The sequence below is a fragment of the Bos mutus genome, chromosome 3, assembly GCF_027580195.1.
Source record: "Bos mutus isolate GX-2022 chromosome 3, NWIPB_WYAK_1.1, whole genome shotgun sequence".
Classification (NCBI taxonomy): Eukaryota; Metazoa; Chordata; class Mammalia; order Artiodactyla; family Bovidae; genus Bos; species Bos mutus.
The window spans coordinates 52,701,635-52,724,136 of record NC_091619.1 but is presented as its reverse complement, the minus strand read 5'-3'; the positions used below and the strand labels follow the sequence as shown (position 1 = coordinate 52,724,136).

General features: G+C 38.6%; 1 protein-coding gene across 1 annotated transcript in view; it reads right to left on the bottom strand.

The window, feature by feature from the left end:
- GBP2 (guanylate binding protein 2) overlaps positions 1–22,156 on the bottom strand; it is a 34,300-nt gene extending 12,144 nt beyond the window's left edge. The window contains 6 exon segments of the mRNA XM_070367740.1: positions 2,391–2,633; positions 2,979–3,175; positions 9,081–9,190; positions 10,402–10,529; positions 11,051–11,259; positions 21,940–22,156. Coding sequence (XP_070223841.1) covers positions 2,391–2,633; positions 2,979–3,175; positions 9,081–9,190; positions 10,402–10,529; positions 11,051–11,240 — 868 coding nt within the window. The 5' untranslated portion in view covers positions 11,241–11,259; positions 21,940–22,156.
- Between the last annotated feature and the right edge of the window lie 346 nt (positions 22,157–22,502).

The window sequence follows — 22,502 nt, the reverse complement described above, 5'->3', positions numbered from 1 at the left end:
TGTTACCCTCTAGGTTCAGAATAGTTTAAAGCTTCCCTTTCCTCCTTCTTCCTTCACCTAAATGGAAGCTATTGGAATGAATGGGTTAGAGTAAGGATATTTTGCAGACAAAATGGTAAGTCTTAATATTTTCTTAGCCTTCCTGAATCTCCCTTCTTTTTTTAATGAATTCCTCTTCCTTTCTCAATTCTAAGTAATATAAAGGTCAAGGAGACATTTTAATGTACAATAAGCACATGTGTGTGTAAATGTAAGTGTACATGTGATGCATCTCACTAGTTCTGTTTCTGGCCTAAATAAGAGAGTTTTCCTAGATATTCTTTCATCAGAGCTCCATGCAGTGTGATCAATTCATCCAAGTTTTCCAGGGAATTCTGGTTTTAACACTGAAAGTCTTACATACCAGGAAATCACAGCCTTGGGAAACTGGAGTGGTTTGTGGCCCTACAACTACTAGTTCTTTACTACAATAAGCTATCACCTCATACTGGTCAGAATGCCATTGTTCAAAGGTCTACAAATAGCAAATGCTGGAGAGGGTGTGAAGAAAAGGTGGACCCTCATACACTGTTGGTGGGAATATAAATTGATGCAGTCACTATGGAGAACATTATGGAGGTTCCCTAAAAAATGAAAAATAGAGTCCTCTTATGACCCTGAAACCCTAATCTTGGGCATATATACAGAGAAAACTATTATATGAAAAGATGTGTGCACACCAATCTTAATAGCAGCACTATTTATAATAGTCAGGACATGCATGCATGCTCAGTCACTTTAGTCATGTCTGACTCTGCGACCCTATGGATTGTAACCCACAAGACCCCTCTGTCCATGGGATTCTCCAGACATGAATACTGGAATGGGGTTGCTGTACCCTCCTCCAGGGGAATCTTCCTGACTCAGGGATCAAACCTAGGTCTCCCACATTGCAAGTGGATTCTTTACCACTGAGCCACCAGGGAAGCCCCAGTCAGGACATAGAAGCAACCAAATGTCCAAACAATGAATGGATCAAAAAAAAAAAAAAATGAATGGATAAAGAAGATATGGTACATATATATAATGGAATATTACCCAGCCATAAAAATGAAATAATGTGCTTTGCAGCAATATAAATGGGCCTAGAGATTATCACACTAAATGAAATAATCAAACAGTGAAAGACAGATATCATATGATATCACTTATATGCATGTGTGCTAAGTCACTTCAGTCATGTCTGACTTTTTGTGACCCTATGGACTGGACCCTGCCAGAGTCCTCTGTCCATGGGATTCTCTAGGCAAGAATACTGGTGTGGGTTGCCATTTCCTCCACCAGGGGATCTTCCCAACCCAAGTGGTTGAACTCAAGTCTCTTATTGTCACCTGCATTGGCAGGAAGGAAAATCAATACTAAATAATCCAGATCTAAACAACTTCATCCATTCTGGAAACTATTCTGGATATTTCTTTTAGTAAATAACATTTGTTCAAGTAATTGCTTAAGTTCAGAATCCTGGAGTTAAGCTTAACACTGCCATATCATTACTTCCACACACCCACATGCCTTCCATCATCAAAATTTATGGATTTGATATTCAAAATATGTGAGGATTCTGTTAATTTTGACAATCTCTATTGCCACTATTTTAGCCTACATAGTCACCATTTATTATAAAATACTGCAAGTACCATTCATCTTCTTGTTGCTTCATGCACATCCCTCTAGCATGTTATCTATAAAACATTCTGAAGGACTGTATGAAACATAAATTACATATCTTTACCTCTTTGCCTGTCATTCCTCAAGATCTTTTCACTGGGCTCAGACTTTAACCTCCTTGAAGTCACCCGCAGGTCCTTTCAGGTATGGTTCCCTGTACTTATCAGTGTTTAATCATTAGGTTTACATAAATTGTTTAAGTACCTTTTGTTCCCATCAGGTTGGAATGAGGATTATGCCCAGTGGTTGGTACATGGCAAGCACTTCTAATCAGAGTGCCTAATCACACATTTTTGCATTGATTAACAAGAGAATTGTGTTAAGGTGAGAAGCAAAGCCTCACATACATGGAATGTTTAGGCCTTTTCCTAACTTTGTCAATAATACACCTCTCCTGGAAGGAATTTCATAAAAATGGAGTTGAGAAGTTGGTGGAAAACATTACTACACCAGAGTTAGATTCTACTTCTTTTTCTTTATTCATCTGACTCATGTGAATATTAGATAATACCAGAAATAGTTTTAGTTCATATGTAAAATTCACAATGTGACCCTTGCAGTGTGTTTTCCTTGGCATCATTAGACTCTGTATTTGTCAGAAGTAATCCTCATGCCTCCCAATTCTGTTGTCTATAATGGCAGTAGGAAAGTCTAGGTAACTAAAGAGACTAAGAGGGACTCACGAGGCCCATTGACTGTGATACCGCCTGAGAGAGTCTTGGCCTTGGAATGGCTGAGGATGTAGAAGCAGAAGTCTGCAACTTGTTCTCTGAATTCAGGGTTCAAATCTTCCTCTTGTAGCTGCTCCAGGTGGATGAGGTACTTCCTAGGAGCAGGCCGATCAAAGATGAAGCACTTTTTCTCTGGGAAGAACTTTCGGATACATAACCGAGGTTCATTAAAGTTTTTAGTTTTTTTATCATTTCCTAGAGGAAAGAAAATCAGAGGTTTTACAAATTCAGGCTACTTCAAATATATACCCTTCAACTTTGTAATTTGCACAAATCTTATATAAAGAGGTAAAAATGAACTAATCATGGATCAGACCCAATAATTAAAGGGGTAGAGAAATGAAATTTCTTTCCTTCTCCAAGAAGGAAGTAACTTAAAATTAGATTGCACTGATTTATCTAAGAAACATTTCATTTCTTCTAATAGAACAGCCAGGATAACAAAGTTATAAAATTATAATTTTCAGCATCTGCATTTTGAAATGGTCATTCTGATACTGTTTTCTCTTTTTTTGTTTGCCAACCATGAGTCCCAGTAACCTTGTTTTAGCTTCAGTGAATTCTCCAGGTACTCATCAGTAGTGATGGATTGTCCATCTGCTTCCAGCCCCAGGGAGAAATCTCTCAGAGTCCACACAAAGTCTGGAAAAAAACTCACAAAGTTGGCTGAGTCTTGGACCTCATGTTTATCAGGCGAGGATTTTGCCCTGATTCGACGTGTCAGCTCTGTCACATAGCTGGGATGCTAACATAGGAAAACTGCAGAAAAGGAGTAGCACCTTTTATGCTATACTGTTCCCCAAAGCTTATCTAAAATAATTTTTGTTAATTAGCTCATTCATTCATTCCACAAACATTTATTGAGCAATTACTATAAACCAGGAATTGTCCTAGGGATAAATAACATTGCAATGAGTGAGAAAATGCTACCATCTACATTCTAGTGAGGGCTTCCCTGGTGGCTCAGAAGGTAAAGAATCTGCCTGCATTGCAGGAGACCCAGGTACAATTACTGGGTTAGGAAGATTCCCTGGAGAATGGAATGGCAACCCACTCCAGTATTCTTGCCTGGAGAATTCCATGGCCAGAGGAGCCTGGCTGGCTATAGTCTATGGGGTCGTAAAGAGTCGGACATGACTGAGTGACTAACACACACACACACACACACACACACACACACACACACACACACATTCTGGAGAGGGGGACAGATGATAAACAAGTAAACAAAAATATAATAAACCTGAGATATTGATAATAGTTGCCTTGAAGAAAAATGAACCTCAGCTAAACTTTAGAGAATAACTATGTGTATCTGTGCATGGTGCTGGTTTATATGGTGGTTCAGGTAAATTCATTCTGAGGTGATCATTGTGCAGAAATCTAAATGAACTGAGAGAGGCTGCCATGTACTAATCCACTGGAGAAACCTTCCTGGCAGAGGAAATAGCTCCTGCAAAACCTCAGAGGGGAAACCATTGAGTGTGTCTAACAATACAGCAGGGAGGCCAGCGTGGCTAGGGCAGAAGTCCTGGAATAGCTAAGGTCCAGACTATGTAGGCACTGTAGGCCATAGAAAGTGTTTGAATTTTAATCTAAATTTAATGAGAAGCCAAAGAGAAGCTTTAAATTGAGAGGGGAATATGACCTGAATGTTTGTTTTAAAACAAAAACTGGCAGGTGCTGTACCTAGGAGAGGCAAGAGAGAAGAGAAAGAGAAGCTTAGGCAGTTAAAAGATAACCTGGAGGTGAGAAGATGGAAGCTTAAACTGAAATTACCATTGAAGGAGTGGTGGGCATTAGCCAGCCTTGGCAAATACCTATGACAGGGGAGCTGACCAGACTGCAGCAATAGTTTGTAGGATATAAAGAAAGGAATTGTCTAGGATGAATACTAAGCTTTTGATCCAAAAATCTCTATGAGTGCTATGGAAATTTACTGTGATGTTGAAGGAGTGCTTTTGGTCAAAAATTTAAGACTTTTCCAGAGATAATTCCACACATGTATGGACACCTTATCTTTGACAAAGAAAGCAAAAATATACAATGGAGAAAAGATAGTCTCTTTAAGTGCTGGGAAAACTGCTCAACCACACATAAAAGAATGAAACTAGAACACTTTCTAACACCATACACAAAAATAAACTTGAAATGGATTAAAGATCTCAACATAAGACCAGAAACTATAAAACTCTATAGAGGAAACTATAAACTATAAACTCTTAGAGGAAAACATAGGAAGAACACTTGATGACATAAATCACAGCAAGATCTTCTATGACCCACCTCCCAGAGTAATGGAAATAAAACCAAAAATAAACAAATGGGACTTATTTAAACTTAAAAGCTTTTGCACAACGAAGGAGACTATAAGCAAGGTGAAAAGACAGCCTTCAGGATGGGAGAAAATAATAGCAAATGAAACAACTGACAAAGATTTAATCTCCAAAATATTCAAGAAGCTCATGAAGCTCAATACTGAAAAAGCAAACAATCCAATCAAAAAGTAGGCAAAAGAATTAAACAGAGATTTCTCCAAAGAAGACATATAGATGATTAAAAAACACATGAAAATTCCATATATATGCACTTCACTCTGTATAATAGGCTCCAGTTTCATCCACCTCAAGAACTGATTCAAATGTATTCTTTTTAATGGCTGAGTAATACTCCATTGTGTATATGTACCACTGCTTTCTTATCCATTCATCTGCTGATGGACATCTAGGTTGCTTCCATGTCCTGGCTATTATAAACAGTGCTTGAACATTGGGGTACACGTGTCTCTTTCCTTCTGGTTTCCTCAGTGTGTATGCCCAGCAAATCATAAGGCAGTTCTATTTCCAGTTTTTAAGGAATCTCCACACTGTTCTCCATAGTGGCTGTAAGTTTGCATTCCCACCAACAGTGTAAGAGGGTTCCCTTTTCTCCACACCCTCTCCAGCATTTATTATTTGTAGACTTTTGGATCGCAGCCATTCTGACTGGGGGCTAGTGCACTGGGACGACCCAGAGGGATGGTATGGGGAGGGAGGAGGGAGGAGGGTTCAGGATGGGGAACACATGTATACCTGTGGCGGATTCATTTTGATATTTGGCAAAACTAATACAATTATGTAAAGTTTAAAAATAAAATAAAAATTAAAAAAAAAAACACATGAAAAGGTGCTCAACATCACTCATTATTATACAAATGCAAATCAAAACCACAATGAGGTATCATCTCATGCCAGTCAGAATGGCCATCATCAAAATGTCCACAAACAATAAATGCTAGAGAGGGTGTGTAGAAAAGGGAACTCTTTTACACTGTTGGTGGGAATGCAAACTGGTACAGCCACTATGGGGAACAGTGTTGAGTTTCCTTAAAAAACTGGGAATAGACATGCCATACAACCCAGCGATATTACTGCTGGGCATACACCCAAAAAACCAAATTGAAAGAGACACATGTACCCCAATGTTCATTGCAGCACTATTTACAATAACTAGGATATGGAAGCAACCTAGATGTTCATTGGCAGATGAATGGATAAGGAAGTTGTAGTACATATACTCAATGGAATATTACTCAGCTATAAAAAGGAACACATTTGAGTCAGTTCTAATGAGGTGAATAAAACAGGAGCCTATTATATAGAGTGAAGTAGTCAGAAAGAGAAACACAAATACTATATATTAATGCATATATGTGGAATTTAGAAAGATGGTAATGATGATCCTATATGGAGGGCAGCAAAAGAGAAACAGATGTAAAGAACAGACTTTTGGAGTCTGTGGGAGAAGGCCAGGGTGGGATGATTTGAGAGAATAGCATTGAAAAATGTATATTACCATAGGTAAAATAGATGGCCAGTGTAATTCAATGCATGAAGCAGGACAACCAAAGCTGGTGCCCTGGGATAATGCAGAGGGGTGGGGTGGGGAGGGAGGAGGGAAGAGGGGTTCAGGATAGGGGACACATGTGTAACCATGGCTGATTAATGTCAATGTATGGCAAAAACTGTCACAAAATTGTAAAGTAATTATCCTCCAATTAAAATATATTGATTTTCTTAAAAAAGAATCCCCCATGTATTTCTACTTTAATAGTGCCAGAAGCATGATAATATTCAATTCATTATAGTCACTTAAATATTTAAGACTTTTGTGTTGTTTTTGCATGTTAAGTTTGAGATGTTTCTTACACATCTAAATGGAGACTTGTAATCAACTAGATACACAATTTTGTACCTGAGAGTGGTGGTCATGATTGCTTATATAAATGTCATGGTAACTGACATAAAGGTGCTAGTGAAAGTCTGAGGCTGGATGAGATGCCTAGGGACTAGGAAAAGAAGAATAGAAGCCAAGAATCAAAGAACCACCATACTTAAAGGCCAAGAAGAAGCTGAATGAGAACTTGAGTTTTAGAGGATACCGAGGGTTTGTCAATGGATATTTGTAGGGGGAGGTGATCAAATATGACTGCAGTTTTGTCCCCTGAGGTGGAGCCAGGCAATTGGAGTATGCTCACCCTCTTCTCCATCTTTGGAACATGCATTGCACTTGCCTTCCCCATGCTGGAAGCTGCACACGGACACAGCCTCTTTGAGATAGTAATGTGGTGCTAAGACCATCTGGACTGTGTACTCACCAGGTCCAGTTTAGGAGTCTAAAGAGACCTTTAAAATTTGGCGGGTGGGTCCAAAATTTTTGGTGGGTGGGAATCTGTTAGTCTTCCAGTCACCTAAGAAAAGATACCTAAGTAAATCCTCTTGCTTATTAAACCTGCCACCTGCCAATCTCAAGTGATCTGCCATCCTCTTTTGTCTCTCCTTACTGTCTGGGTGAGCTTCCCAGGTGGTACCAGTGGTAAAGAACCCTCCTGCTAATGCAGAAGACTTAAGAGACATGGGTTTGATCTCTGGGTTAGTAAGACCCTCTGGAGGAGGGCATGGCAATGCACTCCAGAATTATTGCCTGGAGAATCCCTTCGACAAACGAGCCTGGTGGGCCACAGTCCATAGGGTCACAAACAATCAGACATGACTGATCGACTTAGCACACACACATATACATGCTATCTAGGGACTAGGGTCAGCTTCAGATTACACACAGGAAGCTCCTGAGGAGATTGTGACCCAAAAATATTAACTCAGATAGAAGGCATACAGAACCTTGTGCAGCTAAGTTGCCAGGAGCCACCACGGGAGATTCCACCCATGACAAAGGTCATGAGGAGAAGACCTGACAGGCAAAGGTGGATCAGGATTTGAGGGACTCCCTGGACCTGCTCGAGCATCTACCCCAAAACCAAAGTCTGTCTATCTACTGTTTACTATATTATGCCTTTCACCAAACTTCTGACATTAACAGGGGGCTATCCCCGACCACCTTTCTCTGAAGAAAATCAACTTAAAGCTCTAGTTAATAAGTCTCCTGGGCTTGAAAGGAGCATTTTAATTCTAACCCCTCTATTACTATTTTAGCTTGCTTGGCAGGTTTATCTACACTCTTGCAACTAACGCACACGATTGTTCACAACACCCCAAGCATAACCTTTGAGTGATAAAAAAGCTTTACTAGAATAATACTGCATTGTTGAGCCAATGTTTGCTACCGAGTTTCCTTGTCCTTTACCCAATGTGCGCCTGGGAGTGGATTAGCTAGTATAGTTGGTATGCAAGAAATACAAGCAGTAGCCTTGGCATTAGCAACATAAGACCCTTGAGTTAATACGTTCGTTCTTTGTTGTAACCCACTGCACCTTTGCTCCATAAGAATGTAGCTCTGTTTCCTGAGGGGGACTGCAGACTGGAAAGATAAAGAGAAAGCAGGTTTTCTGGTTGATCAACCTTTATCAAGAAAGAGTTACAAAATGTTAACAGGCTGCAGTGCCAGAAGACAATGTATATAACATAAGACCCTTGTTTATGAATAGCTATGCAAAAAATGTCCTGGTTTTGATAAAGGTAAAATTTATGTAATGTTGAGCTGATTCTGCATGGCTTTGTATCTTTCACTTCTGGAAATGTGTAACTCAGGGTATAAAATCCCCTTTTGAAAATAAAGCTGCAGACCCGTTCCACCTAAGCTGGGTCTCCCCGTGTCATTCTTTCTCTCTCTCTCTCTCTCACTCTCTCTCTCTGTTTTTTCAGGCTGATTCCCTGAAGCACAGAGGCTCTCTGAGTTCACTTTTTTCCCCAGGCTTCTAAGACCCAATCGAGGAGGCACTCTGCGTCTCCACTCTGGAGGGAAGTTGCTCTGCATTTTTGCTCCATCGAGAGGATGCCTGTGGCCTCTGTGAACAGAGCAAGTCCCATGTCAGGGGATTTATTGGCTTTCTGTGTAAACCAAGGAATATAAGCCTCTTTTTCTCTCCTTTACTTTCTCTCTTGCTGACGCCGTCCATCCTGAGGGTATCCCTGGATCCTGCTGGGGCTTGACTCCGGCACTAAGTGTCTGAGGATGATGTGTGATCAGAAAGGCTTGGGCTTTGGGTGGTGATTGAGGTAAACAGGGATGGTGAGCATAAGCATAATGGGGTTCATTAAGGAGGGGACTCCTGAATTCTTCTGCAGTGGACCACCAGTGTAATTGTTGATAAAATGAAGCTGTTCTTTTCTAGATTTTATGTTGTCTAGTCCACAAAAAGGATACTGTAGTTGGTCAATGGCATGCTGATTGATGGCTCCTATGCTGTTGTATACAAATGTGCTGCTCAGGAGAATTGCCAGGGCAAAGATCCAGGAGTCATTCTGGTTGTCTCCCTAGAAGTCATTGGAGAAGCCACGTCAAGTAACTAAGAGCACATGATTCCAGTTCAGATGGACAGACTCTGAATCCATCTGTCTCTATTTGGAAACACATTAATCATTTCCCTATGCAAAGTTTTATCCATCTGTATATGATTTTAAAAACATAAAATCAATGCTGTAGTGAAATTTAAATAAGACTTTATATAACTGCATATGAGAGTGTAAAGCAAATAAGCACTTGATCAGGTAATAGAATTCAAACCTATCTCCTGAACTGAGATTATGACCTTCTATTCCCATGACATATCATGATGAAGCACCTTTTAAACAGTAGTTAAAATGTACCCCTTTAACAAAAATTTTCTAAGACTTCTAAGACTAGCAATGTATGATCCTTTATGAACAAAGCTGTTGTCATCAGGTCTTATACTCTGCTTCTCTCACTAATCTTACAGCTGCAGATAACACTATTTCCACCATCTTTCTGGATTCCCACTCTGACAAGTCAGACATGTTTATAAACTTTCTAGTTAGGTTTAGATGCACCTTCAGTAGCTTTATTAGAATGTTTTCCTACAATATGAAAGGAAATGACTTAAGAAATCATTAGTCATTATTTTATGGGTTACAAAAAATATCAGTGGGCCTTGCTGACCACTCTCAATGCTTATATGTGTGGCCAAGATATGCAACAATTCTTAAATTAGCCCATTATTCTCATATTTAGTGTTTAGTGCTCTCACATAAAGCTCACTTTGGATTGCTTCAAATTGCATTTGAGGTCAAATCTTGAGCACAAACAAGTAAATAAAATAAAATAAAATAAAACTATAATGCTGCTGCTATTAGTCGCTTCAGTCGTGTCTGACTCTGTGCGACCCCATAGATGGCAGCTCACCAGGCTCCCCCATCCCTGGGATTCTCCAGGCAAGAACACTGGAGTGGGTTGCCATTTCCTTCTCCAATGCATGAAAGGGAAAAGTGAAAGTGAAGTCGCTCAGTTGTGTCCGACTCTTAGCGACCCCATGGACTGCAGCCTGCCAGGCTCCTGCATCCATGGGATTTTCCAAGCAAGAGTACTGGAGTGGGGTGCCATTGCCTTCTCCGAAAACTATAATACATTAATAGTATATATTTGAAGCACAATTCAAAGGGTGGGAAGTGATAGTGTGAGAAGGGCTACTGATTTGACATAAACAGGATTAGAAGATTTATTTCTTTACCTTCTCCACATCCCCCAGGCCCTCGGTATCAAGCAGAACCAGAGTATGGTCTGGCTTCTTGGGATGAGGCACACACCACATCCAGATGCCCTTCGTGTGAGACTGCACCGTGGAGCCCAGAGAGAAGCCTGCAAGGGGGCATGGGGAAAATAGAGGATGGATTTTTAATAGCAGGTAGATTGGATCTGGAAATTGAGACATTAGGTAATAAAGTCAAGGTTTAAAGAAATAAATGAAAGCATAATCAATATTGATCTTAATTATGAGAAAAAGAATTTGGAGCATTTAGTACAAACTGAAATTTTTGTATTACCTTAGAGATCACTATAAGCTTGATGTTAATCCACATACATTTTAGTAAATGTTTTATTGTTTTATTATTAACTATGTTAGTTTTATTTATAACTACTGTACTCCTTTCAGAAAGACATGTTCATACTTTAAAGAGGAAGTTAAAGCAAAGTGGGAAGAAAGAGTTGACTCTTGTCCTTCAGCACAGAATGAATGTTAGAAGCCCATCACCAAAATGAAAGTTAGCTTTCAATATCCCTCCCAGGTCTCTCACTTCCTCTCCTCACATCACTGTGCTGCACGCAGGGAGTGTGGGTGGACAGAAGGGACTTGGCTGGGCTCTGCCTATGTCACTCACCCTTGTTCTTCCCGGCCAGCTTGTTCAACAGGTAGGACTTGCCTGTGCGGTAGAGGCCCACGATAGCCACCACCACAACAGGCTGCTTGATGGCAGACAGGATCTTCAGAGCTTCTGGATTAACCAGCAGTTGCCCATTGATGTTCTCAATGAGGCACTTTGGGGCTGGCATGTGGATCTCTGAGGCCATGTCCAGGGTGTTCTCTGATCTTCAAGGGAAAAGATGGTATGGAAAGCAACATTTAGTCAGTGAGCTGAGTGAGAACTTTACAGTTAGGACCAAAATTTGGTTTTCTCCTTGAACTTTTTTCCTTATGTGTTTTAAAAAGCCCAATGGCATGAAATGTCCTATAGATATCAATTAGGTCTAACTCGTCTACTGTATCATTTAAAGTTTGTGTTTCCTTGTTAATTTTCTGTTTAGTTGATCTATCCATAGGTGTGAGTGGGGTATTAAAGTCTCCCACTATTATTGTGTTATTGTTAATTTCTCCTTTCATACTTGTTAGCATTTGTCTTACATACTGCGGTGCTCCTGTGTTGGGTGCATATATATTTATAATTGTTATATCTTCTTCTTGGATTGATCCTTTGATCATTATGTAGTGACCTTCTCTGTCTCTTTTCACAGCCTTTGTTTTAAAGTCTATTTTATCTGATATGAGTATTGCTACTCCTGCTTTCTTTTGGTCCCTATTTGCATGGAAAATCTTTTTCCAGCCCTTCACTTTCAGTCTGTATGTGTCCCCTGTTTTGAGGTGGGTCTCCTGTAGACAACATATGTAGGGGTCTTGTTTTTGTATCCATTCAGCCAGTCTTTGTCTTTTGGTTGGGGTATTCAACCCATTTACGTTTAAGGTAATTACTGATAAGTATAATCCCGTTGCCATTTACTTTATTGTTTTGGGTTCGAATTTATACACCGTTTTTGTGTTTCCTGTCTAGAGAATATCCTTTAGTATTTGTTGGAGAGCTGGTTTGGTGGTGCTGAATTCTCTCAGCTTTTGCTTGTCTGAAAAGCTTTTGATTTCTCCTTCATACTTGAATGAAATCCTTGCTGGGTACAATAATCTGGGCTGTAGGTTATTTTCTTTCATCATTTTAAGTATGTCTTGCCATTCCCTCCTGGCTTGAAGAGTTTCTATTGAAAGATCAGCTGTTATCCTTATGGGAATTCCCTTGTGTGTTATTTGTTGTTTTTCCCTTGCTGCTTTTAATATTTGTTCTTTGTGTTTGATCTTTGTTAATTTGATTAATATGTGTCTTGGGGTGTTTCTCCTTGGGTTTATCCTGTCTGGGACTTTCTGGGTTTCTTGGACTTGGGTGATTATTTCCTTCCCCATTTTAGGGAAGTTTTCAACTATTATCTCCTCAAGTATTTTCTCATGGTCTTTCTTTTTGTCTTCTTCTTCTGGAACCCCTATGATTGAATGTTGTAGCATTTAATATTGTCCTGGAGGTCTCTGAGATTGTCCTCATTTCTTTTAATTCGTTTTTCTTTTATCCTCTCTGATTCATTTATTTCTACCATTCTATCTTCTAATTCACTAATCCTATCTTCTGCCTCTGTTATTCTACTATTTGTTGCCCCCAGAGTGTTTTTAATTTCATTTATTGCATTATTCATTATATATTGACTCTTTTTTATTTCTTCTAGGTCCTTGTTAAACCTTTCTTGCATCTTCTCAATCCTTGTCTCCAGGCTATTTATCTGTGATTCCATTTTAATTTCAAGATTTTGGATCAATTTCACTATCATTATTCGGAATTCTTTATCAGGTAGATTCCCTATCTCTTCCTCTTTAGTTTGGTTTGGTGGGCATTTATCCTGTTCTTTTATCTGCTGGGTATTCCTCTGTCTCTTCATCTTGTTTAAATTGCTGAGTTTGGGGTGTCCTTTCTGTATTCTGGCAGTTTGTGGAGTTCTCTTTATTGTGGCTTTTCCTCACTGTATGTGGGTTTGTACAGGTGGCTTGTCAAGGTTTCCTGGTTAGGGAAGCTTGTGTCGGTGTTCTGGTGGGTGGAGCTGTATTTCTTCTCTCTGGAGTGCAATGAAATGTCCAGTAATGAATGGCGTCCACAGGCGTCTGCACTGCTTCTCTGTTGGGGGAGTTACCGTAGGGCTCGCAATCTGTGAGTTTTAATTGTTTATTTATTTTTTCTCCCTGTTATGTTGCTCTCTGTGCTTCCAAAGCTCGGCACAGATTCGGCAGTGAGCATTTCATCCCAAAACAATGAATTTCACCTTTTTCTCAAGCGCACATGGAACCTTCTCCAGGATAGATCACATCCTGGGTCATAAAGCTAGCCTTGGTAAATTCAAAAAAATAGAAATCATTCCAAGCATCTTTTCTGACCACAATGCAGTAAGATTAGATCTCAATTACAGGAGAAAAACTATTAAAAATTCCAGCATATGGAGGCTGAACAACACGCTGCTGAATAACCAACAAATCACAGAAGAAATCAAAAAAGAAATCAAAATTTGCATAGAAATGAATGAAAATGAAAACACAACAACCCAAAACCTGTGGGACACGGTAAAAGCAGTCCTAAGGGGAAAGTTCATAACAATACAGGCACACCTCAAGAAACGAGAAAAAAGTCAAATAAATAACCTAACTCTACACCTAAAGCAACTAGAAAAGGAAGAAATGAAGAACCCCAGGGTTAATAGAAGGAAAGAAATCTTAAAAATTAGAGCAGAAATAAATGCAAAAGAAACAAAAGAGACCATAGCAAAAATCAACAAAACCAAAAGCTGGTTCTTTGAAAGGATAAATAAAATTGAGAAACCATTAGCCAGACTCATCAAGAAACAAAGGGAGAAAAATCAAATCAATAAAATTAGAAACGAAAATGGAGAGATCACAACAGACAACACAGAAATACAAAGGATCATAAGAGACTATTATCAACAATTATATGCCAATAAAATGGACAACGAGGAAGAAATGGACAAATTCTTAGAAAAGTACAACTTTCCAAAACTCGACCAGGAAGAAATAGAAAATCTTAACAGACCCATCACAAGCATGGAAATTGAAACTGTAATCAAAAATCTTCCAGCAAACAAAAGCCCAGGTCCAGACAGCTTCACAGCTGAATTCTACCAAAAATTTAGAGAAGAGCTAACACCTATCCTGCTCAAACTCTTCCAGAAAATTGCAGAGGAAGGTAAACTTCCAAACTCATTCTATGAGGCCACCATCACCCTACTACCAAAACCTGACAAAGATCCCAAAAAAAAAAAAACTACAGGCCAATATCACTGATGAACATAGATGCAAAAATCCTTAACAAAATTCTAGCAATCAGAATCAACAACACATTAAAAAGATCATACACCATGACCAAGTGGGCTTTATCCCAGGGATGCAAGGATTCTTCAATATCCATAAAATCAATCAATGTAATACACCACATTAACAAATTGAAAAATAAAAACCATATGATTATCTCAATAAATGCAGAGAAAGCCTTTGACAAAATTCAACACCCATTTATGATAAAAACTCTCCAGAAAGCAGGAATAGTAGGAACATATCTCAACATAATAAAAGCTATATATGACAAACCCACAGCAAACATTATCCTCAATGGTGAAAAATTGAAAGCATTTCCTCTAAAGTCAGGAACAAGACAAGAGTGCCCACTTTCACCATTACTATTCAACATAGTTTTGGAAGTTTTGGCCACAGCAATCAGAGCAGAAAAAGAAATAAAAGGAATCCAAATTGGAAAAGAAGAAGTAAATCTCTCACTGTTTGCAGATGACATGATCCTCTACATAGAAAACCCTAAAGACTCCACCAGAAAATTACTAGAAATAATCAATGACTATAGTAAAGTTGCAGGATATAAAATCAACACACAGAAATCCCTTGCATTCCTATACACTAATAATGAGAAAACTGAAAGAGAAATTAAGGAAACAATTCCATTCACCATTGCAATGGAAAGAATAAAATACTTGGGAATATATCTACCTAAAGAAACTAAAGACCTATATATAGAAAACTATAAAGCACTGGTGAAAGAAATCAAAGAGGACACTAATAGATGGAGAAATATACCATGTTCATGGATTGGAAGAATCAATATAGTGAAAATTAGTATACTACCCAAAACAATTTATAGATTCAATGCAATCCCTATCAAGCTACCAACAGTATTCTTCACAGAGCTAGAACAAATAATTTCACAATTTGTATGGAAATACAAAAAAACTCAAATAGCCAAAGCGATCTTGAGAAAGAAGAATGGAACTGGAGGAATCAACCTACCTGACTTCAGGCTCTACTACAAAGCCACAGTTATCAAGACAGTATGGTACTGGCACAAAGACAGAAATATAGATCAATGGAACAAAATAGAAAGCCCAGAGATAAATCCACGCACATATGGACACCTTATCTTTGACAAAGGAGGCAAGAATATACAATGGATTAAAGACAATCTCTTTAACAAGTGGTGCTGGGAAATCTGGTCAACCACTTGTAAAAGAATGAAACTAGAACACTTTCTAACACCATACACAAAAATAAACTCAAAATGGATTAAAGATCTCAACATAAGACCAGAAACTATAAAACTCCTAGAGGAGAACATAGGCAAAACACTCTCTGACATACATCACAGCAGGATCCTCTATGACCCACCTCCCAGAATATTGGAAATAAAAGCAAAAATAAACAAATGGGACCTAATTAAACTTAAAAGCTTCTGCACATCAAAGGAAACTATTAGCAAGGTGAAAAGACAGCCTTCAGAATGGGAGAAAATAATAGCAAATGAAGCAACTGACAAACAACTAATCTCAAAAATATACAAGCAACTCCTACAGCTCAACTCCAGAAAAATAAATGACCCAATCAAAAATTGGGCCAAAGAACTAAATAGACATTTCTCCAAAGAAGACATACAGATGGCTAACAAACACATGAAAAAGATGCTCAACATCACTCATTATCAGAGAAATGCAAATCAAAACCACTATGAGGTACCATTTCACACCAGTCAGAATGGCTGCGATCCAAAAGTCTACAAATAATAAATGCTGGAGAGGGTGTGGAGAAAAGGGAACCCTCTTACACTGTTGGTGGGAATGCAAACTAGTACAGCCATTATGGAGAACAGTGTGGAGATTCCTTAAAAAACTGGAAATAGAACTGCCTTATGATCCAGCAATCCCACTGCTGGGCATACACACTGAGGAAACCAGAAGGGGAAAGAGACACATGTACCCCAATGTTCATCGCAGCACTGTTTATAATAGCCAGGACATGGAAGCAATCTAGATGTCCATCAGCAGATGAATGGATAAGAAAGCAGTGGTACATATACACAATGGAGTATTACTCAGCCATTAAAAAGAATACATTTGAATCAGTTCTAATGAGGTGGATGAAACTGGTGCCTATTATACAGAGTGAAGTAAGCCAGAAGGAAAAACACCAATACAGTATACTAACACATATATATGGAATTTAGAAAGATGGTAACAGTAACCCTGTATACGAGACAGCAAAAGAGACACTGATGTATAGAACAGTCTTATAGACTCTCTGGGAGAGGGAGAGGGTGGGAAGATTTGGGAGAATGGCATTGAAACATGTAAAATATCATGTATGAAACGAGATGCCAGTCCAGGTTCGATGCACATACTGGATGCTTGGGGCTAGAGCACTGGGACAACCCAGAGGGATGGTATGGGGAGGGAGGAGGGGGGAGGGTTCAGGATGAGGAACACATGTATACCTGTGGCGGATTCATTTTGATATTTGGCAAAACTGATACAATTTTGTAAAGTTTAAAAATAAAAAAATAAATTAAAAAAAAAGCCCAATGGCTTCTTTAATCTTGTACTATAGACTAGCCCACTGGTCTCTTTTAAAATAACTTTATTTTGAAGGAGATTACCCTTACACAGAAGCATACATTGGCTACAGAGAACTTCCAAATGCCATTTCCCCAGCTACCCTGCTATTAATATCTTATGTAACCACAGACAATGATTGAAAGAGGACTTTCAGATTGAAACAATACTATTAACTAAGCTATACACTTTTCCCCATGTCATCAGTTTTCCTTTTGTCCTAGTTGTTTTTGTCCTTTCTTTCCTTTTGTTCCTAGTGTCCTTTTCTGATCCAGGATGCAATTCAGAATCCTTTGTCACATTCACTCATTACCTTCGTTTAGTCTTCTCTCATCATTGGCAGTTCTTCATTTTTATTTTGTCTTTCATGACATTGTCATGTTAGAAGAGTATTGGCCTGTCATTTTGCAAAATATCCCTCTGTTTGGGTTTTTCTTATGGTTCCTCATAATTAGATTGAGGTTATATTTTTCCCTTTTTTGGCAAGAATGCCATGGTTGTGATGTTCTGCCAGTCTCGGTGTATCATATCAAAGGTTTCATAATGTCTAGAGAACATACTCTGGTGCTGTGATGTTAACTCTGCTCACTGAGTTTAGGTGTTGCCTGCCAGATTTCTCCACTTTAAAGTTACAGTTACCTCCTTGTAATTAAAAAAGTTAACATGGGGAGATATATTTTGAGACTGCAGATATATTCTCCTCAAAGTTTCATATCATTTTTTCAGTACTGATTTTAACATCCACTAATAATGATTCCTGCTTATAACAGTTATTACTGTGGTGCTTGACTGTAGGTTATTTGTACTTCACCATTCCTTCAACATTAGCTGAGGTTCTACTTCAAATAAGAGCTATCCCTTCTTCTCTATTTTTTTTCCCTCATTTAATTATTTAGTTGTATCAGTATAGACTCATAGATATTTATTTTATTTTATTCTGTGGGGTTTAGTACTTTACTATCATTCCCTTGTGGCTCAGAAGTAAAGAATCTGCCTGCCAAGAAGGAAAGTCACATTCAAACCCTGGGTCGGAAAGATCCAGGGAGAAGGAAATGGTAACCTACTCCAGTATTCTTGCCTGGAAAATCCCATGGACAGAGGAACCTGGGAGGCTATAGTCCACAGGGTCACAAAAAGGTCAGACACAACTGAGTGACTAAACAACAACAAACAAATTATTATTTACTTATTGCTTAATTTGCCCCAGATTTGTTCTTTGAGAGCTTCTTCGACCTGGCTCCTGGGTCGTTTGGCCATGCTTCCATCATATTCTAAGCACTTTTTTACTTTGTGGCACCACAAGGTATTCCTGGTCCATCTTGTACTTTGTCTGAGTTAGCTCTAGATTTGGCCATTTCTCCCAGAAACCCTGATTCCTTTCTTTGGATAACAGAACTTTGATGCCAGGATATAACTCTAGGTGTGTACCTTATTTCTAGGTCCCCTCAGTGGGCCAAATTCAGAAATACATGTATGAATAGTAGCACGTGTAGATACATCTGTATTTATTTCTGTCTTTCTGTATACAGCCTTAATTTCCTGCTGATGTTTTTAATTGGAGGATAATTGCTTTACAATGTTGTGTTGGTTTCTGCTGTATAACAGCATGAATCATTCATAAGCACATACATATCCCCTCCCTTCTGACCCTTGCTCTCACCCCACCATCCCACCCCTCTAGGTTGTCACAGTGTGCCAGGCTGGACTCCCTATGTTATATACTGCTCATGTTTCTTATTGCAGTTCAACACAACAGGAATTACTCAAGCTTTACCTTTAACTCCATACTCTGACTATGAAAGCCACAGCTCTTAGTATCATAAATTTGCTTATGTGCTCAGTCCTAGTATATGTATAAAGTAGTTTCAAAGTTGCTAATCCATATCTTGGTGATAAATAGATTTACTAATTAAAGTGCATTATTAAGATACAGTTGTTTTTGTCTTTAATCTAATATATATAGTCAAAACACTGTATTCTGAAATTCTTAGATTAGTTCTTTCCTTTCTCATCCTCTTGAGCTGTTAGTTTATTCATTTGTAACACAGTCAGTTTCATTTGTTACTATTTGTGCTTTATTTAGGACTCCCCCACATCTTGGTTGGGCTTCTGTGGTAGCTCAGAATCTACCTGCCATGTGGGAGACCTGACTTCAGTCCTGGGTTGGGAAGATCCCCCAGAGAAAGAAATGGCTACCCACTCCACTATTCTTGTTTGGAGAATTCCATGGACAGAGGAGTCTGGCAAGCTACAGTCCATAAGGTTGCAAAGAGTCGGACATGACTAAGTGACTGACATTTTCACTTATTTCATATCTTGGCTAATTTTAGTATGTGATTATTTTTTGAGTATGTGAAACATTATGTAGTTGTGAGAGTCAGAGCTTTCCAAAAAGGTATACTCAGAGAAATGTCACTTTTTCTTCATCTGGTCACTCCATTCCTGTTCCACCCTTCTATTCTTGAAAGCTCAGTAGTGTTCAACTCTGTGCGACCCCATGTAGCCCACCAGGCTCCTCTGCCCATGGGATTTCTATTCTTACTACCTCATAATCACCCATTCTCTGAAAATAAACCCATCTCATTAGTTTCTGGTTGATATTTCCTAGATATTCTTTCCATAAATCAGATATATTTTCTTATTCACATGTTTAATAAGAAAGATCACATTTTACAAATATATGGAAATCACTCTATATCACTTCACAGAAAGCTTGCTCATTCTTTTTGATGGGTGCCTACTCCATTAAATGTATATACCATAGTTTACTTAACCACTCCTTTGTGTGGGCACTTAGATTGCTTCTAGTGTTTTTCAATTACAGTGCTGCAATGAATAACCCTGCTTTCATATTGTTGCAGCTGTTTCTTCAGAATAGATTCCCGGGAATGAAGTGTTGTGCTGTCAAAAGGCAAGAGTATATACTTTTGTTGCTTATTGCCAAATTTTTTGCCAGAAGAAGGGTATACCAGACTGCATTTCCACTGGCTCAGCTTGTATCACATTTCCATAACATGGAGATTTCTTTTCCTTGTATCTCACATCTTCTGACTTCATTACAAAATTTCCCTTCAAAGCTTCTCACCTTCAAATTTTAATATTTGGACAGGACACCCTGAGCTGTCTCACCTCAAGCATATATAACAGGCAGCCTGCTCCTGGGGAATATTATGTCAAACATTTATATAATGTGAAACACATGCCATCCTAACCCAGTCTTGGACCTGGTTTCTCCCAAGTCTGTTCCTGGGCAAACTCTGGATCAGACTGAGACTCAGAGTCCCCAGTGGCTTCCTCCTCTCAGGGACAGGCACTGCTGAGCTGCCATAGTCCACCTGTCTAGTGACTCACTGGTTCTTAACCATTGATCTGCATCTGAATTCATGTGTTTTGGTCCAAGACTGATACCTCTAATCTGAATCTCACTCTTCATGACAGATTAAAATTACAATGGAGTAATCATAGTTCAGACATATAAAACTAGTGTTGAGTGCCATTAAGAATTTAGTCTAAGACATATCCTAGCACCATGAAAAGCTTGAATTTTCTCTGACCTGTATCACACCTAAGGACAGCATCAGCTGTATTTGGGACAACATCTGCTACTTGCAACTTTATGGTTCAGGATTCCTTCCTCCCCCCACCTTGGGGAACTTTAAAACCATTTCAGCGATTTAAACCAATTTAAAATCAATTCAGTAACCAATTCAGGGCCTTACTTTTTGCCTTAATTATAATCCTTAACACAGAATTGTAAATAACTGGTCTTAGTTTTGACCTTTATAAACTTTTTCTACTTTGTAGTCAAGAGGAACACAAGTTTTTAAGTGTTTCTTGAACTTGTCTCCCAGGCTGCAGTCCTAATAAACCTTGAGTAAAACACCTCTTCATTTTAATCAGGTCATAGTTTCTGAAATTTTTGTTAACACTCTATATTTCACTTAATTATGTTACCAAATTTTGACCTCCTTGGTTTTGAAGATCCATTCATTTATTATCTCCGTATATATCAACTGGCATATTGCTTTTAATTACCTCAGGTAATGAAGCTACTCTTATGAAACATGATCTTATAAATGATCATGTTTCCTCTCTGAATTCTGTTCTATATAAAGTATTTATTTAGATGATTTTAGTCATGACCTCTTTAACCAGGACTTGATGATTTGATAATTTTATAGCATTAAGAGAAATTGAAGTTTTCTTTTAGTAATGCCCTACTTACCTTGTTAACTTCAATGTCTCAATCCCTGTAACTGGAAGTGATCATGATAAAACTTTTATTAACTTTTTGAGATATCAACAAAGACAGACTAAGGGATGCTGGTTTTTATTCTTATCCTATAAGAAAGCATGATTGCTTCTATTATAGTTGATTACTTCTGACTTCTGGCTGAAGACTGGAATCTTATATGATGCTAGTCTTGCCACCTGTCTGGCTTCCCATTTCTCTAGGGGTGGCTAAAAAAAATTTTTTTTTTTCCTATGATAGTACTGTACTCATTTCCTCTTATAACAGTGGCCCACCAGGACTGCTGGCAAGAAGATTGTCTGGTTTTAACATGAGACATAGCACTTTCATAAAATGAGAATCAATCAGTTACTGACCAGAAAAAGTGGCTGCACAAAGATTTGTAAGCTCCCAAATTACAATAACCTGTAGCCTTTTTTTGTAGACCCCAAGTTCTAGCACTTTGAAAGTTTGCAATAAAGACAGAAATGAACTCTGAGCTTTAGTTAGTGGGTTTTATAAAAAATAAAGACACTTTAATAAAGTATCAAGAAAGAATCTTGAAGCATTCCTGGCTCTCAGTTTAGACTCTGCCTCTGCTGGAACCTAATTCAACACAGAGCTCAGCAGTGGGCACTTAGAGGACACCCTGCTGCCCAACATCAGACTTTCATCTGAACTCATGACAGATCAGGCTCTGCGCAGCCTGTCTTGGTATGATTGCTTTAGAGAAAGTGTGCTGCCTCCCATAAATCTCTTCCCACCCAGCCTCAGTCTTACCCGGTGGAGAGATCCTGTAGAGGTGAGCAGAAAGCTGCCTCAACTGGAAGGTTAGAAGAGCTTGTCCTCTTCGTGTTTCTTCTGAGTTTGCTTTCACTTTTCTCTCTCACTGGCAATTTGGGCTTTATTTTATCCCTCCAATCTCCTGGGGCTTCTCAGATTTTCCTCACCCAATGATAAGAAAGTGAAACTATCAGGCAATGTCTGCAAAGAAATAGACAGCACTGAAACTGAAAGTAGAATCTAAGGCTACAAAGGAAATGCAAGAGCTATGCTAGTGAGAGAGCGTGACATGATTTCTCAACTGGAACCTTTAAATTTTATAATTAGAAAACATCTTAGAGACTGCTGAAAAGAAAAATCAGAGAAAGATCCATTGGATCAATTAAAATAATGCTGTTTATTTCTTGTTTGGAGACAGTTTGAAAAGTATTAGGATGAGAAAACCTACTATAATGATTTTCTAGGTCCAGTTAGATTCAGTCACAATGTAGCTGGTTACTTGTGTTTAGTAAGTGAGAACTGTAAGTTCTCCAGGGGAATGACTGTGTCATACATTTTTT